Source organism: Thermobia domestica, chromosome 2 (genome assembly GCF_964235325.1).
Source record: "Thermobia domestica chromosome 2, izTheDome1.hap1.1, whole genome shotgun sequence".
NCBI lineage: Eukaryota > Metazoa > Arthropoda > Insecta > Zygentoma > Lepismatidae > Thermobia > Thermobia domestica.
This window is the reverse complement of record NC_137455.1, coordinates 103676346-103693008: the sequence shown is the minus strand read 5'-3', so window position 1 is coordinate 103693008 and position 16663 is coordinate 103676346. Positions and strand designations below refer to the sequence as shown.

General features: G+C 36.1%; 1 protein-coding gene across 1 annotated transcript in view; it reads right to left on the bottom strand.

The window, feature by feature from the left end:
- The window catches only part of LOC145674418 (uncharacterized), a gene marked incomplete in the record, with an annotated part of 974191 nt that overhangs the window by 38156 nt on the left and 919372 nt on the right, over positions 1-16663 (bottom strand). Inside the window, 1 exon segment of the mRNA XM_081744455.1 lies at positions 9504-9619. Coding sequence (XP_081600581.1) covers positions 9504-9619 — 116 coding nt within the window.

Sequence of the window (16663 nt, the reverse complement as noted above, 5' to 3'; positions counted from 1 at the left end):
AATCTATTGTCCGCGCGGACCTCAAGCAAGATTATGCTTAAGTATTTCATCTATGTCTTTAAACTTCTAATTGATGTTTTGGAACATTACTTTCTATGATGTTTCGAGATCATTTAAAAATTTTTCCTTATTATATTTATATTACTTACAAACTATATGAAGCTTTAGTAACCAATGCGTATTTTGCCAACCTGGATTCTTTGTGCACCCTAAGGATTTCCTCGTCATATGACACAAAATTAAAGACGACCCAAAATTGTCTATTATGTATCATATATTAGAAGTTACATAAGTTAATAAACAAATCGTGATTCTTCTCAGGTAAACATCTCTTAAGACTCGACATTTTGTCACTTGATACTTACACAATTATGAGGTTTCCGACTTCAGCCCAGAGAATACTACTGATACTAGAGCGTGAAATAACATAAGACTAATCAAATGTATTGCTTAAAGAAGGAAAATGTATACTCGACATTTTACCTCTATGAGGTAGAGATAATATAGGAATCAATAGAAAACCATATTTAGTATTTCCTTTCAAAAGGGGGTATTTTCCTTCAAATATAATTACAATTTTTGTTCAGAAATGGCACTATTTGACACGTCCATTGAGAGGAAAATAATAATTTGCATCTTGGTTTTGCAGCCAAAGAGAAACAACACTTATATACATAAAATGACTTTTTCGGGCACAATAACATCAAGAAAGTTCTATTAGTAGTAACATCTACTGAGAAAATGCTTATATAAAGTATTCTGCATATGTTGGGAAAAAGGGATTACGAGACGACTGATTTCGAAGAGAATGACAGTAATGCTGAGTTTGAACGAGAAACTTCTAAAGAAGTTGTAGGATACCATACATCTAGAAAGATGCCACTAGAACAAAAGGAAAAGTTAGGTTTGACTTATATTTAGCAGATACAATGCCCTCAACCGTTCAGGGATTGGAGTGATTGTCCCTTTCCATGGAAATTTCTACAATTGAATGCCATCAGAACATATAAGAGAAGAATATTTATTGTGAGATTTGGATGTAAGTTGGTAGGGGCAGAAATCCAGCCACTAAGTGAAACAAATAAACCTTCAGTACGATTGGTGCAAACGTCCAAAGAACATTCTATAATAAGCCAAGACAAGAGACGGAGGTTGCATTCTGAGTAGGTGAGATAGAAAGTTAAGCACATTATGTGCCAACTGTAGGAATCTTAGGTGTACGAAACATGTGACAAATATGAGTAGAATAAGTGCTGGAGAGCTCTTAGGTGAGCTATGCACAATACAATATATGTAAATTGTCATGGATGGAACATTAAATAGAACGTATCGTGATACATGTGCATGACTATGCACCATGTACTATAGTACATGGTGCATATGTGCTACGATATGTTACAGAAGCTTCATTTCAGATTTTGTTTGTGGATGAGGAGGATGATTCTCAGAGATCAGTAGAACTTCCCGTCTTTCATTAGTATATTATTACACTATTGATTAAAGTGTATGTAGTCCTCAAACTCAGGGAGGCAAGTGCTCCCACTGAACCAACAAACAATGTTCCTGAGTACGTTGAGTGTACCACTGAACTTATATAGTAAACGAAACAGAATTAAAATGTTTTCAGAAATTGGAAGGTGTATTTAAGCAGTTTTTGACTACCGCGGATCCATTTTAAGTAGCATAATAGTTCTTAAGGATGGCGTCATAAGGTAAACATGATAAATTACAATTTAAGTATGCCCATGGAATTTTCATCGGTATCGCTGCATTAATGTGTGTGTGTATCATTTACAATTAAACTATTGTGTAATTTTTCTTTTTTCAGTGACCTTTATATACCCTTGATATATACCCTAACAGCACAATTACACAACAGGCATACACCTATCATGTTCTCTCAGAATGTGCCCAATATGTGCCTTCTGTACCTACGAGAGAAATCACATGGATGGCAAGTGATAATCACAGTGTATGTCCGTTCCTAGGCACATGCCTGACATGTACCTAGGGAACGTGCGTAGTATGTTCTAGGTATGTTCTTGGCAGAAGCGAATATCATCCACAGCACTTTAGGTACATTCCAGTCACGTACAGAGCATGTGTTTGGGCTGTTTAGTACATGCTATGCATGTACCTGGCATGTACCTTATGTAGCTCAAATATCTCAAAGAAATATATCTGACACTTCCCTTTAAATAAGCAGTACTCTTAGTGACATTGATAATTTTGAGCACGTTCTTAGTTGTTAACACTAAGTAAATAATTCGCTGATCACATATGTACGAAAGATTTATCTTAATTTTTATTCACTAGTTATGTCATCTCTTTCTTCTAAATTCATCTTCCAAATTTGATGCATTTGTTGAATCTCTTTTTCTAAGTGATTGTGTACTGGAAGCAACAATGCATCAACTTTGTTGGATGAATTTAGAAGAAAGAGATGACATAACTGATGAATTAGAAGGATATTTAATACATATGGGATCAGTTAATTATTTACCTATGTTAGGGATAAAGAATAAGAACGTACTCGAAATTATCAATTTCACCAAGAGTATTGCTTATGTAAGGAAAGGGGTTCGAGTGTTTGAGATGGGTGTAAAAATTGCGTACCTGAGTACAACAGTAGTTTAAGTTGACACAGCCAAAACAAAACAGAGAAACAACGGAGCAAAGTCCATTCGCAGTGTATTCAACATCCTCAAATAAAATTTCGCCATCACATCTCATCAACAAATTATACTACCTAACAATATTCAAAAAATAAATATAGCAGTTAACATATCGTATATGTACGTAATTATTCCATTCAGGAAGTGAATCAGAAAACGCGAAAAACCTTTGCATGTTACTGCGCATGAGCAACTGCAAACAGCTGACTGTCATTCGTGATATCGTTGCAAATATCAGTTATGTGTCATAAGTATCTGAAAAAGTATGCGCCTAAAGGACGTACCTAGAATTGAAAGATATATGTCCCAAGTGCTGATATAAGAAACAAATGCTTGTCACAATGCAAAACTGAGCCAGATATATAATGCTACATTTGTAGTACATACCTGTAAATATCAATTAGATGCAACAAGTACATAAAACTTTCGGTAGCTGAAGTACATGCTTAGCACATGAATACCATATGTTCCAAGTATCGGATACTTAAAAAGTAGCTGGGACCCTTAAATGGCACATGCCTAGCACATCTTGTGCTGTTAGGATATTGAAAAGTGTTCATGGTCCATCTCATGTTAAGTCGAAACTCTTAACCTTAGGATTTTAGCGCCAAATTCATCTGTGTTGGAGCGCTTGATGAGAGATACGAGAACCAAAATCACAATTGAAGCATAAATACAAAACTGAATGCTTGTATTAATAATGAATGGTGAAATGATATTTAACAGAAACAGTTCATAGCATATTTTTTCTAACTCACTGGAGTGTGTAATGGTTGCTTCTCAAAAGAAAACTATTTAAACTATTTTTTCTTTCCAATAAGGGAACAGCGTGGATGACTATTTCTGCAGAGAAAAAGGAAAATGAAGGAGGGTACAAACCAGTTTAAGATATACAAACAAAAGGAAAGAAAGTAGCTTAATTAACTTTCTGTTTACTTTTACAAACATTTACAGAGTAATGCATAACTCTGAACACTTTTGTTGTAACTTAAACAGCACGTTTTTCATTACTTTTGCCTCATCTTCCATGAAATATAAAAGATTCTGTGATCATCGCTTCGGCTCCAGTATATCCCTACATATTCTATCCTATATGTAACCACTAAACTTTAAATAATGGCAATAATTATAAATGCTTTGCACAAGGTAGGCCCTAATTACGGTGTACATCTTGTTTTCAACATGTATTAAATTATTTTAGTCTTCTTATCCAGTTTCTTATAAGATTAATGATGGTCTTTCTTCAATTCTCTTTCAGAAGACACCGTAGAGTTTCTTCTAATGTAAAAGTATGGTCGGATATAAAGTGACATCTATTGTTGTACTAAGATCCAATAATCACATCATTGTTTACTGCTACAATGTTCACTAACACTTTCAAAGCACACGAAGAAGAAACAAAACCAAAACTTATACATTATTCTAGTCATATAACTACTTCCTTTTTTACGTTGAATAAACAATATATATAGTGAAAAATAAAAATGCATGATGAATAACAGACCATTAACAACCGAGTGTAAGGCGGGGAGTTAATTTCCTTCTTAGTCCGTAGATGGCAGTTCATACTAAAGTTGACAAATGAACATCGTTATAAAAGAGGTCCAACAAATGAGTACCACCATAAATTCTCCTCTAAAGAAGCTGAAAATAACGGAAGAAAATATGGAAAGTGATGAAATATTTAAAGAAGACAAATTTTTTTCTCTTTTCTTTCCCTAATCGTGCAGAACTATTTCGTGTAGACATACACACATATATTTTCGGTGGTGTTCATGATTACGTTTCACTTTGTTAACTGGTTTTATCAGACTAATGGCCATTTGGTTTACGAAGCTCTTATCTTTCAGTAACAGCAAGCTGTTCCTTTTGCTTCTTGCATCCCTCTCCCCAGTCCTTCTAATAGTCACTTAACAAATACGCACACACATACACGCAATCAAGTTCTTACAACAGAAATTCATGGAGTTAGATACAGCTATTAACTCAACTTATTGAATTTGCGACCACAGGAAACTGAGGGCGAAATTAACAAGTTGTGTTAACAAAGGAAAAAACGATAAAACAAAAAAATTGTGACAGTTCAGTAATTAACTCAGGTTAACAGCTTTGTAATGAAAGGGTCTTGTATGATCTCGTATATTCATTTACCGAGAAAATACACACAGTGTTTGTTTAAGGAAACACGTAATTAACGTTGTGATCATGCCCTAGGCTATGCTGTGATTTAGGAATAATTATAGACAGCTAGTTCATAGACATTCGGAAATATTACTGTGTACTTACAAAATCGCACGGGTCTCAGGGGCAGATCCAGGGGGGAAATCGCCCACCCAGAAGAAGATACATTCTTATTTTATATATAAATAAAACCCATCCCAGAGTTTGGAGCTCTTAAATTTAGCTCTTAGTAGCAGTATGACAACTCATCGCGCCCTCCAGAAGTCCGTCCTGGATCCGCCCCTGACGGATCTAAACTCTAATTTTTAAGAAGTTCGATTTATGAACCAAAATTCGTTTATAGAATATATTTACCCTATCTGTCCATTAGTTAGTTAGATTTGAGTTTAGTGTAACTTTCAGCAGCTAGACTATATAAGATGTGGACCTATAACTTAACGTGGGGTCCAAACTACATGAGCTCCCGTCGAGAGCCGAATCGGGGTTTCCCCACACCAAAGGGCTGTACGCTATCCACCTAGCCACTAGGGAGTTTCCCTGTCTGTCCAGGAAGCAAAAGACCTCAAGAACTATTTGATGGATCATCCTGAATTTTGACCAAGTTGTAGTGAGTCGGAAATTAGAAATAGATTTCGTTGATGGGGCCGTGGAGGCTCAGTGATAATCTTTGTTTGAGTGCTCGTTGTGTGCTGACCGAGTTCTCCAGACGACAGTCTTTTGTTGTAATTTTATGCATCTATATATTAGTTAATAGACTCTTCCAGAAACATTATTCTTTGAGTGTAATGCCAAAGCATCCTATGTACCCCTAATTTCAAGTGTAATTGTTCATACATGTTCATACTTGATACTGTACTGATAAGTGAATCGAGTAAAACAAGCTTGAATGAACAGCATTAATACAAACACCTGATTTGATTTTGATAGTTTTCACATATCAATGATAGTTTATTTTCAATTCAACCAAAACTCTACACAGGCCCGTATCAAAGGGGGCTCTAGGCGGGGGGGGGGGGCTAAATTTTTACCGGTAGGCTTGCAAATGAACTATAATATGGTAATGAACTATAGTATGATTGGCTTGGTCCCCTCTAAATTTTTAGGCTCGGTACCGGCCTGCCTCTACACATAAATATAGATCAGAGGTGAGTAAAATTGCTAATTTGTAATTAGATTAAATGCATTCCGTTGTGTTTTGAAGAAAAGTCGTGGCTCTCACAAGGTACATTCGCGAAGTGTCCCCTCGGGATTCGTGTAAAATTCATTTAAATCCAAAGTTCTCAGCGGTTCAATGTGTATTGTACTAATTTTAGCTGCCCATACGGGTAATTTGCATATTTATGTGCCTTCGTATATCCGGAATTCATACACTACTATAACGCTCGAATACAAATTGCTTTTAGTTTCGTTAGATGTAAATGGACATGAATGTGGGTATATGCAAAACAAATTGCTTCAAGTACGGCTTCTCTAGCACATGTTACACACCACGACTGCCATCTTGGATCCGCCATATTGCATTTAACTTTCGGTTTTTCAAATGGAAATAGGTGCAAGTGATATATCAAATGCATGTAGACTTTTCTCGGAAATCCACTGGTGTAGTTAATTTTACCGTAGCTTGTATCGTTTGGAAGATATTGCATATTAAATACCTCCAGGCACTTCGCGAATAGACATTTTAGCGTAATATCAGTTACGGTAACGATGTTGAAAAATCAAAATAATTCCTAACTGCAAAAAACTGTAGGCAGTGGCGTATTTAAGAGGGGGATACCGGGCTTAAGTCGCCTCTCAAAATTTTATTTACTATCTTAAAGTAAATGAAATATCTTGTAGAATGTGCACATTTCCAGAAATAAAGTTACCAAAGCCTCCGAAACAAAATCGTAAATACGCCACTGACTGTAGGTATAAACAAACTCTTTACAATATTGTTGTTATAATCTTATTACATTTGTGTGAATGAATGTTATTACTTTCATGTTATACCGTAACAAGGAAGTATTCCATTACGGTCAAAATGCCTAATGTAAATGAAGATACGACCAGATTTGGGTGAAGACCTACCGTTTTCGTATTTATGTCTGTGTGTATGCATGTATTTACGTTCAGGGAATATTTCGTCAACAATAAATCGTTTGAAAGATTACATATACACACAGGGAACTGCACAATCTTCTGTTTTTTCAACATTCGTGAAGTGCCTAATATTTAACATGCAATACCTTGCAAACGGTACAAGCTACGGTAAAATTAACTACACCAGTGGATTTCCGACCCTCCTCCGAAGCATTGGATGTCCATTGTTGTCAAGGTTTACCCCTGACTACTTTAGACTCTCCTAGATCAGGGTATGTCTGAAAATTCTATTGAGAGCATATCTGAGAATATCCTGTAGGGAATACCTTGTACACTTATTGAAAATTGATGAAATATGCATTTTGGATTGTGTATGTGTGACTTCCTTTACGCTAATAAGGACAACCATCCACAGTTTCTGGAATTCGAAATAGGGCCTGTTGAAATTTAGCTTTTTCGCGATTTTAGATAGCCCTAGCTCTGAAACTATGCACTTTCCGCCATAGGTCCATATGAATTTTTACTCTTATTTTGATGTGAGTAATCATCTCTTCCTGATGTAAGGGTATATATATATATATATATATATATATATATATATATATATATATATATATATATATATATATATATATATATATATGAAATAGGATTTAAGTTTGTCCACTGCGTGAATGGAGTATATTTCAAGATGCTCTGGCCAGTAGTCCAGTAGTGGAATTTAACAGTACTCAGTCGTTATTTTATTAATTATTTATTTTATACATATTTCTAGGCATCCACAGCATCTATGACCTTAAGCTCGTCACGTCCCTCGGCGAGTACAATATCCGGAGAAGTTGGGAAGAAAGAAAGGAATAGAAAAAGAAGAAAGCGGCCTTTGGTGTGCATATTAGGTACCATCACGACATTTGCTTCGTGTGAATGAGGAAAATCCAGGTAAACCGCACTCAGAATGGCTGGCCGAAAAAAACAGCAGGTACACTTTTTCGACCAAGTGCTCCCACCGGTAATAAAATCCGGGACCGCTCGCTATACTCAGTCGTGCTTTCAACATGGAGCAGAGAGCTGCTCTCAAGTTTTGTGTAAAATTGGGAAAATCAGCTATGAAAATCCATGGTTTGCTGTAGAATGCTTACGAGTATAATGTATTGTCTATAACAAGCATATTTGAGAGATACAGACGATTTCATGAAGGCACAGATAACGGCGCTTTGGAGGACGACGAAAGGACGGGACAGAATGTTCAAGCATACGAAGAGATGACAAAACTGTGGACTCCTTAAGGAATCTTCTTGTAGACGTCAATCAGCTGAGGCTCTGGGAAATCAGCAGTATCCTCGGTTTAAATAGACCGTTAGGTGTTATCATGAAAATTTTGGGGAAAAGAAACTCTTGGCTCGTTTACACCATGAACTGTGAATGTTGAAGAGAAGGTGCAGCGACAGGCAAGTTCCAGAAACTTAGTCATGACAGTGAATTCCTCATTAGATTTCAATGCCATTGTCACTGGTGGTAAAATATGGCATTTCATGTACAAAAATTATCTGACCGAACGACAGTCGTTGGTGTGGGTCTGAACAGGACAACAAAGACCAAATGATTAAGTTTCGCAAACAGAAATTACAAATTAAGTCTTCGTTGATCGCTTTTTCTGGTGCTAATTGTTTCATTTACCATGAATTTTCTCCAGAAGGCCAAACTATCTACATCAGGCTCTATTTAGAGATCAATGAAGCGATCTCTCAGGAAATGACCCATGTTAGATCATAATTAATCAGTTTCGAGTCTGCCTCATGACAGTTATCCTAACAACTAATATTGCCAGGCGGCTATATAACAGAAAAAGATCACTGTCATCGACTATTCCCATATTTGGATTCAAAGTAGTATTTTCTATCTCCGAGTTAAAACTCCACCTGAAGGAAAATATGTTTTGACGACATGAAAGCCATTAAGATGACCGTGAATTTAGAACTGTATATGACTTCCGTAACAGCTTTAATTCACTGCTCGAACGGGAAAGTTGTGAATCGATAGATGATGTGATATTGTAGAAAGCTGTAGAGACAACACATTCTTGCGAGTAATATTTTCCACTTTATTAAATTAGTTCGGGAACTTGATTGACACACCGTGAATCTTGTAAATATCGTCTCGTTATATGCATGAAATATGAACAACGTCATTACAACCACTTTGGAGAAAAGCAGAATTTGCGATGTTTGTTATTATTATTAAATTATCCTTATTTTCTCTGAATAGGAAAATATGAATACCACAAAACTTTTTCCTGGAGAATCTGAGCGACACATATATTTAGTTTAAAACTTGCTTTAAAGACATCAAATAATATTTCCTTTAGCCTTCTACATATACGGGTAAGCGAACAAACGAACGTCTCGTTGAAATAAAACCTTTTATGACATGTGGAGATAATGCAATTTGTAAATTCCTTTTAATCTCAAATTCAACTTCATTCTCTTCGATTACAAAAGTGTTCACTATTACTATAGTTCAGAGGGAAAGAAGAAGTTAGAAATTATCTTTTGAATTGGAACTCACCTCACAACTATCCTCGTCCCATTGGAAACGGCAATTCGGATGACCATTACATTTCAAGCTACCATCAATGCAAAACTCGTCTGCGCAATCGTACTCCGTGTCTAGACAACCTTCCTCTGAAATGAAATAATAAAATAAACTATAATAGAGGATTTTTTGACAATAAACTTAAACTTGCTTAAGGAGCTTCTACAATTATTCTCGGGATGGAGCTATGTACTATAGTCACTTCGTGCTCAAATGGTTCGATTTTTGATGCTCAGCGACATTTTCTGTTTCCTAATAGAAATGACAAGATGACAATTTAAATTCCATGTATGATATCTCTTCTTTGTTGCGAAACCTTTAGATTTTAAATAGCCTATTCTTCCTAGCCTAGTGGCTAGCACTCGTGCTTTTGATGGAGAACATAATTCGATTCCCTGTGGGAGAGCATCGAACACACTACAGTAGTTCAGATAACACTTGAAACTGTAGGTCTCGTCCTATATACTAGGTACAACTTGAGAATTGCCTTGCTGTTGATAAAGAACGTACATATACAAATCAATAGATTTGATACAGACTTCTACTTGAAAATTGTTATCGAAGATGTTCTTCAACTGGTTCTCCAAGTTGAGAGTTGACGCTAGATTGGCAGCTCGCTGTAAAACCAACTGCCCAATTAAATATGGATCGAAAAGGAATATAAAGAAAGAAAGGGCTACAGCATACTCCAGAAGCGACGTGCAGACCGATTGCCTTAAGGTCGTGAGGAGTGAGCATGAGATACCTCTTAATAACGAACGGAAGGAGCTAAAGAACCGAGTCCAGAAACAACCGAAGATCAGACTAGGAACCTGGAACGTCGAGACTTTGACATGTGAGAGCTACGAATTATCGGAAACGCTAGCAAGAAGAAGAGTAAGCATAATGTGCATTCAGGACTGAATGGAAGAGTTCCAGAACAAAGGAAATAGAAAATTGATACAGGGAAAACAGATAGAATGACATTGGGGTTGTCTTAGACAAAAATATGAAAGAGACATTGCTGAACGTGAACAGAGCAAGCAGTTGAATTATGACAGTAAGTATGTGCTAGGATACAGATAATCCTTCAATATAGTGAGCGCCTATGCCCATAGTTTAGGTGTGATTGAGATACAAAGCAAGAATTTTGGATGGTAGAACGATCAAGATCAGGATATCAAAGGTACATGGAGAGTACCGATTGTAAGTCAGATGTGAGAAAGATGGGAACAGTGGCGTCGGAAGTATTTTTCAGCTGGGGGGGCAAACCGCTGTCTTGAAAATAGACACGGGAATGTAACATAGGTAAGATAATACGAATATACGTTTGTGATGTACCAATTATTTGATTTGATTAGTTAATAATAATAATAATAATAATAATAATAATAATAATAATAATAATAATAATTGAAGCTATAAACAGTTTCGTGAGAGTGAAATTTCCATCTATTAGAGGCAAATTAGTTTACATCTTTAGATTAATTAATTCCGTGGTAGTTTTGTGCTGGATTTTTGTCTGGTGCAGAAATTTTCAACCACTGAAATCAGGATTAAAAACATATAAAATTGTAAAATTTGTACTGCTCACAATGACTGTTTGTAAGTACAAAGTTTACCATTTTACATACTGGTACATATTTTTAACTGTATTGGACATGGTCACACGGACACTATTAAAGAATCTTAAAGCTACTTAAATCACTTGAAAACGAGGAAATTAAAATTATATTTTTAAAAATCCAGTTCTGGTGTTGCAGTACACTGTAATATTAGAAATTGCTATTTAGAACTAAAAACTTTGTAGCATTTTGTAGTAGAAAGTAACTTGTACAATATAAAGCAAGCTACATAATTAAGTAAAAAATAAGAAAATATATTTTTCCTACGTACTTGACTTCGTACCAGAAATGGAAAAAGTGGAATTTTGACTAAAGACCATAAAATTTATACAGAAAATTCAATTACTCTAATTATCCAGAGTTATTTATATTTTTTACTACACTTACTTCAGTACATCCAGTTTGTTATTACATTCACCTTTCTTCCTAATCTCATTTTATTCACTTCACTTCACACTAATAAAGTAGACACAATTAATAAGAAATAATTCAAGTTTATATTGAATTTTAAGTGCTATTTTGTAATTTAAATAATTGGTTATAATACGCATAATATTTTCACTTACGTAATTCTACATTTATTTCTTTTCAACATTGACCAATAGTATCTTTTATTTCGCTTGTCTTTGAATTATCTTGCAATGGTGTTTAAGTCTGGTCGCTACACATATGCAACAACAGCAGATGAGCCAATCTTTCCTGCGTTATGAACGTCCTCAAATGTGTCTTTAGACGACGCAAATAGCTGAATGATCTTTCGCAAATGCTTAAGAAGCTGGCATAGCGAGAACGAAAGTTCCTAGACGAACAACTTGGTCGAGAAGGCTGCGAACAGTAGTGGGTTTCAGCACTAATAGTTTTTAATATTCTGATGGTCGTCAGCGACTCAGTCGTCATCAAAGTAGGTGGAAGCAGCCTGAGCTGAGCTCATAATCTATCCAGGTTAAAATCCGATGAGTGAACTCCCAATTCCTGATTCAAATATTCTCTTGAGAGAGGCCCACCAGCACATATAGCTCCTTCAGAAAGTGTCTTCTAGAGTTTTATGAGTTGTTTGAGGCCTGGCTGATTGAAACGACACTGCACTTCATTCAACAAAGAGTCAATGATTTCGAAGTACATTTTTCGAAGATCTGATACAGGTTCTAGGGTAGCTGCTATAGAAGGATTATCAGTCTCCTCCAACCTAATTGGTGTTCTCTTTTGATCTTCATGAAGTGGACAATTTTAAGTGTAGTATATCTGCATTTTCCTTTGCTTCCTTATAGATGTTTTCAAATGCACTGTTCGTTCGTAGGTTTCTCAGAGTATCCTCTAGATAGAATCGCTGCTGCTCTTTTAAATCCAGAAGCAGAAGCTTCAGAATTTTGAAGCACTTTCGCCAGTGGTCCGCAAGGTACAAAAGCACGTATACTGACTATCAGAAAAAATATTCCGAATTTGTTCATTCTTTTCAAATACCCTTTTAGAATTACTTTTTGATCATCATTTGGAATACTTGTATTACTGACGATTCTTTTCCAACGTGATTTGAATTCGTTTGTAGTAGATTGAAATCTGATTAGAGATTTTCGCCTAACACACCAGCGAGTAGGACAAACAGGCAGCAAATATTTAGGATTACTTTCGTTGATAGCTTTACAGGGTTCAAGAACAATGTCGGCGTGCGTATATTGTCTATCGTTTTGCAGAATCCAGGTTGATGTTTCAAACATCTTTCACTATGGCCCGCACGTCACACAAAGATTCGCATTTTCGTGCTACTTCCTGCAATGGAAGATCTAATGCTTGATTATTGCAATTAATGTATACAGCTTTCGGATGTTGAGTCGAAGTTATCTTCTGCACACCATTCACTCGTCCTGACATGATAGCTGCACCATCATGACACTGTTCGCGTATATTTTCTGCATTCAAGTTAGGTTTCGTTAGAATATCTTTGATCGTGAATTCTGTTTCCGATTTTGTGCCATATGGGGTGATCATTTCCATAAATATTTTGTTGGGTTTGATGAAACAGAGTCAATACAGCGCATACAGAGACAACTGTTTTTTCTTTAAAATATCAGTCGTGCAGTCGGCTATGATTGCATAAAATGGAGACTCTTTAGCTTCTGCTACCAAGTCTCTCCATATTGCATGTCCCATAATCTTTAAAATTTGATTTTTTCAATCAGCACTAAGCCAGATATCCCGTCGATTAATCAATTGATTGAGAACAGGCACATCCATTTTTCTTTCAGCCAGGAGTGACATCAAATTACCCATACTATGCAAATGTCCACTGATTGCTTGACCACTGCGAGCTAAATATCTAACACTACTAGTTATTATAAGCAGTGACTGTTTTTCTTATTCTTATTTGCAAACTTGGTCTGAAAGGAAAGCTGAAACACGTGTTCTGTTTTTGCACTCATATCTTAACCTTTTCACTAGCACTGGGACATATGTGTCCCACGATACATTTTCAGAGGACCCCTGGTAGTTTACCACATTTTATTGCTATGAATCGATGTTTCACTGGTAAAGAGAAGCCTGCTAATGGTTCACAAAATTCTTATTAACATTATCAAATAGACAGTAGTAGAAGTGAACGTGAACAATGAAAGTGACGAACAATGTGCTAGTGATAAAGCAGTTGCGTGTACTGTAATTTGGAAAAGGATGCAGAAATATAAAATATTTGTAATCATAAATACGACCCAATTGTTTTTATGACAATATACGTTTCATAATTGAAAATACAAGATCATTCATGTCAATACCACTGGGATATATAGGTCCCACGTAAAATATCATAGGAATAGCTACATAATGTCCCACCCTTCCCACGTCGAAAAACGAAACGGTGGAAATTCTTTTTTTATATATATATTTATACGTTTGAAAACAACTTAAAATAGCCATATATTAATGTTTCTCACTCCGAAAAAAAATGGTAGTGAAAGGATTAAACGAGCAAAACGACAATAGAGTTCGCATTTTTCATATGCTCTGAATTATTAATCCTACCTTATACATTTTTCCTCCTCACTATAAAACTTACTGCACTCTGCATATTGTTTGTAAGAACATTAATTTAACTTTATGGAAAATGTATTTAGGCCCTAAATATTCTGTTACTCATTTAAACTGTTATATTTTTCAAACTTTAAAATCTCGCTCAACGACTCGTTTCATATTGCAGACTTACGATTACTTAAACAACAATTTTAAAAGAATTTACAGTGTTTTGAGAATGTACACCAATGGAAATAAAGAGAATTTTCAATTCTTTTTCCTAACTCTTTTTGTCTAACATGGGGGCAGAAAAAGCGCCCGGTCTCTTGTTTCAAAGAGAAAGATGAATTTGAAATAGATATTTTTTTTGCATTACTATAAAAAGTAAAATTTAGTTCATATAATCAGTGTTGTGTGATGTTTTTACAGTCTGAAAGTGAGGGGGCAAAACGAGTATCTTGCCCCCTTTGAAAATTTCAGGAGGGGCAACTGCCCCCCTTGCCCCCCCGGTTCCGGCGCCCCTGGATGGGAACATACTAAAGTGGCGGAAGCGGTACATCTTGTTATTTTGAATACCTTCTATAAGAAGAAAGAACACTTTATTACATATAAGAGCGACGCCTCAAGGTCTCAGCAAACCTACGTGATGCAAAAGACTGCAAAGATACAAGGGGATAATTTAAAGGAGGAACACCGCATCGTAGTAGCCGATATCTGCATCAAAGAAATATAGGATAAAACAAACTAGATGGGACAAATGCTGAACGGATTCAAAAAGAAACTACCCTATCGCAAGTACCAGAAATGAAGGAAGAAGAGGTCCAAGCGAAAGGGAAGTGTTTAAGAGTATTAGCAACACTCAAGGACTCAAGGAAACAGCAAGAAAGTTTGTGGGAAAACGATAAAGAGACTTTATTTATGCAAAACGTGATGGTAGAATAAACAAATTGACCAGCTGTGAAGGAGAAAATGGAATAGCACAAAAATGGTAAAACTCTGACAGTCAATAAAACCTGAAGGATTACAACGAAGGGAAGAAGAATCCCAAAACGCAGTTAGTGTAGGGAAAGGTAAAGATTATGAAGAGTTGCACAAGAACCTGGAACCAAAGGGGGAAAAGATTATATACAAGCTTTCAAAGATAACAGAGATATTTCGCATGCTCTTATTATCAAGGATAAATAATAACGAGGCTCTGGCAAGTGAGAAGATAAAGAAGTATTTCCATAAACTTCTCTATGAAGAAAATCCGAAGGAAACTTGTGAAAATCTATTCGTGAATCATATTTGCCTGCCTGTGACCATGGAGAGGTGAAAAATGTCATTAAAAATGGAAAAGCGACAAAGCCCTAGACCAGAAAAGATCCCTATCGAAGCATGACAGGAGGATATTGGAAAAAGGAAAGAGGCCAAAAATGGAGAAGCGCCTACGTTGTGCAGATTTTGTAAACAAAATAGATTTGCAAGAATATGGCAAGTACAGAGGAATACAATTTACGAGTCATGGAATGTAGATCTGTGAGAGAGCGATAAGAGCATGATTGCGAGAAGAGACCAAAATAACAGACGGTTGACGGTTGATAATGGATGTAATACTTGCATATTGGATGACAATATAAAAGTACAGAGAATACCACAAGGACTCTCACAAAGTTTTCATTGATCTATAGAAAGCGCATGATCAAGTGCATCGAGATCTTATTTGCTGAGTACTGAAGAAAAAGCTTGCTCCGAGCACATACATCTGTATAATTCAAGAAATGTATGATAGATGTAGGTCGGGGAGTGCATGTGAAATAACAGAAGAGTTCACAGTTAACTGATGGGGCTTTATCAGAATTTAGTGTTATCCCACCCCTTATAGCAGTTGCGATGAACGAGCTTACTAAGAATATCGGAAAGTTGGCATCTTCGAATTCCCAGATGAGATCGTACTGGTGAGTGAGACCAAGGTCAAAACTAACACAAAATATTTACATTGCCCATTGAACAAAAATAGAATCGAAAATAAAAGAATTGGCTGGAAGAAGAAGGGGTGGTATGACGAAAAAATTCAAATAATTGAGATCAATACTACTGGAAAATCCATGAATGGAATATGTAAACAACATAATTAGTAGCCGTTGGACAAAATGGGGATATTGTGTAGCCGTAGGATATCAATACGCCTCTAAAATATTTACAAAACAGTTGTAAAACCTGCCAAATTATACGGAGTGGAATGTTGGACGACGAAGAAGAGAGAGGAATAAAAGCTACATGCTGCGGAGATGAAAATGCAGCGGTGGATGCATGGAGTAAGTAGAAAGGGCAGAACTAAGAATGTCCGAGAAACAGTAAAGGTGGGGCCAGTACTAGAAGATCCGCAAGAAAGTAGACTGAGATGGTTTTGGAATGTAAGAAGACCTTCGGAATATGTGGCACACTGATTGAATGCTATAGAACTGAATGGAAAACGAATGCGAGGCCAGAGAAAGTAGAAGTGAAGAGACTAACTGAAAAACGATATGGCGCAGTGCGGTATCAGAG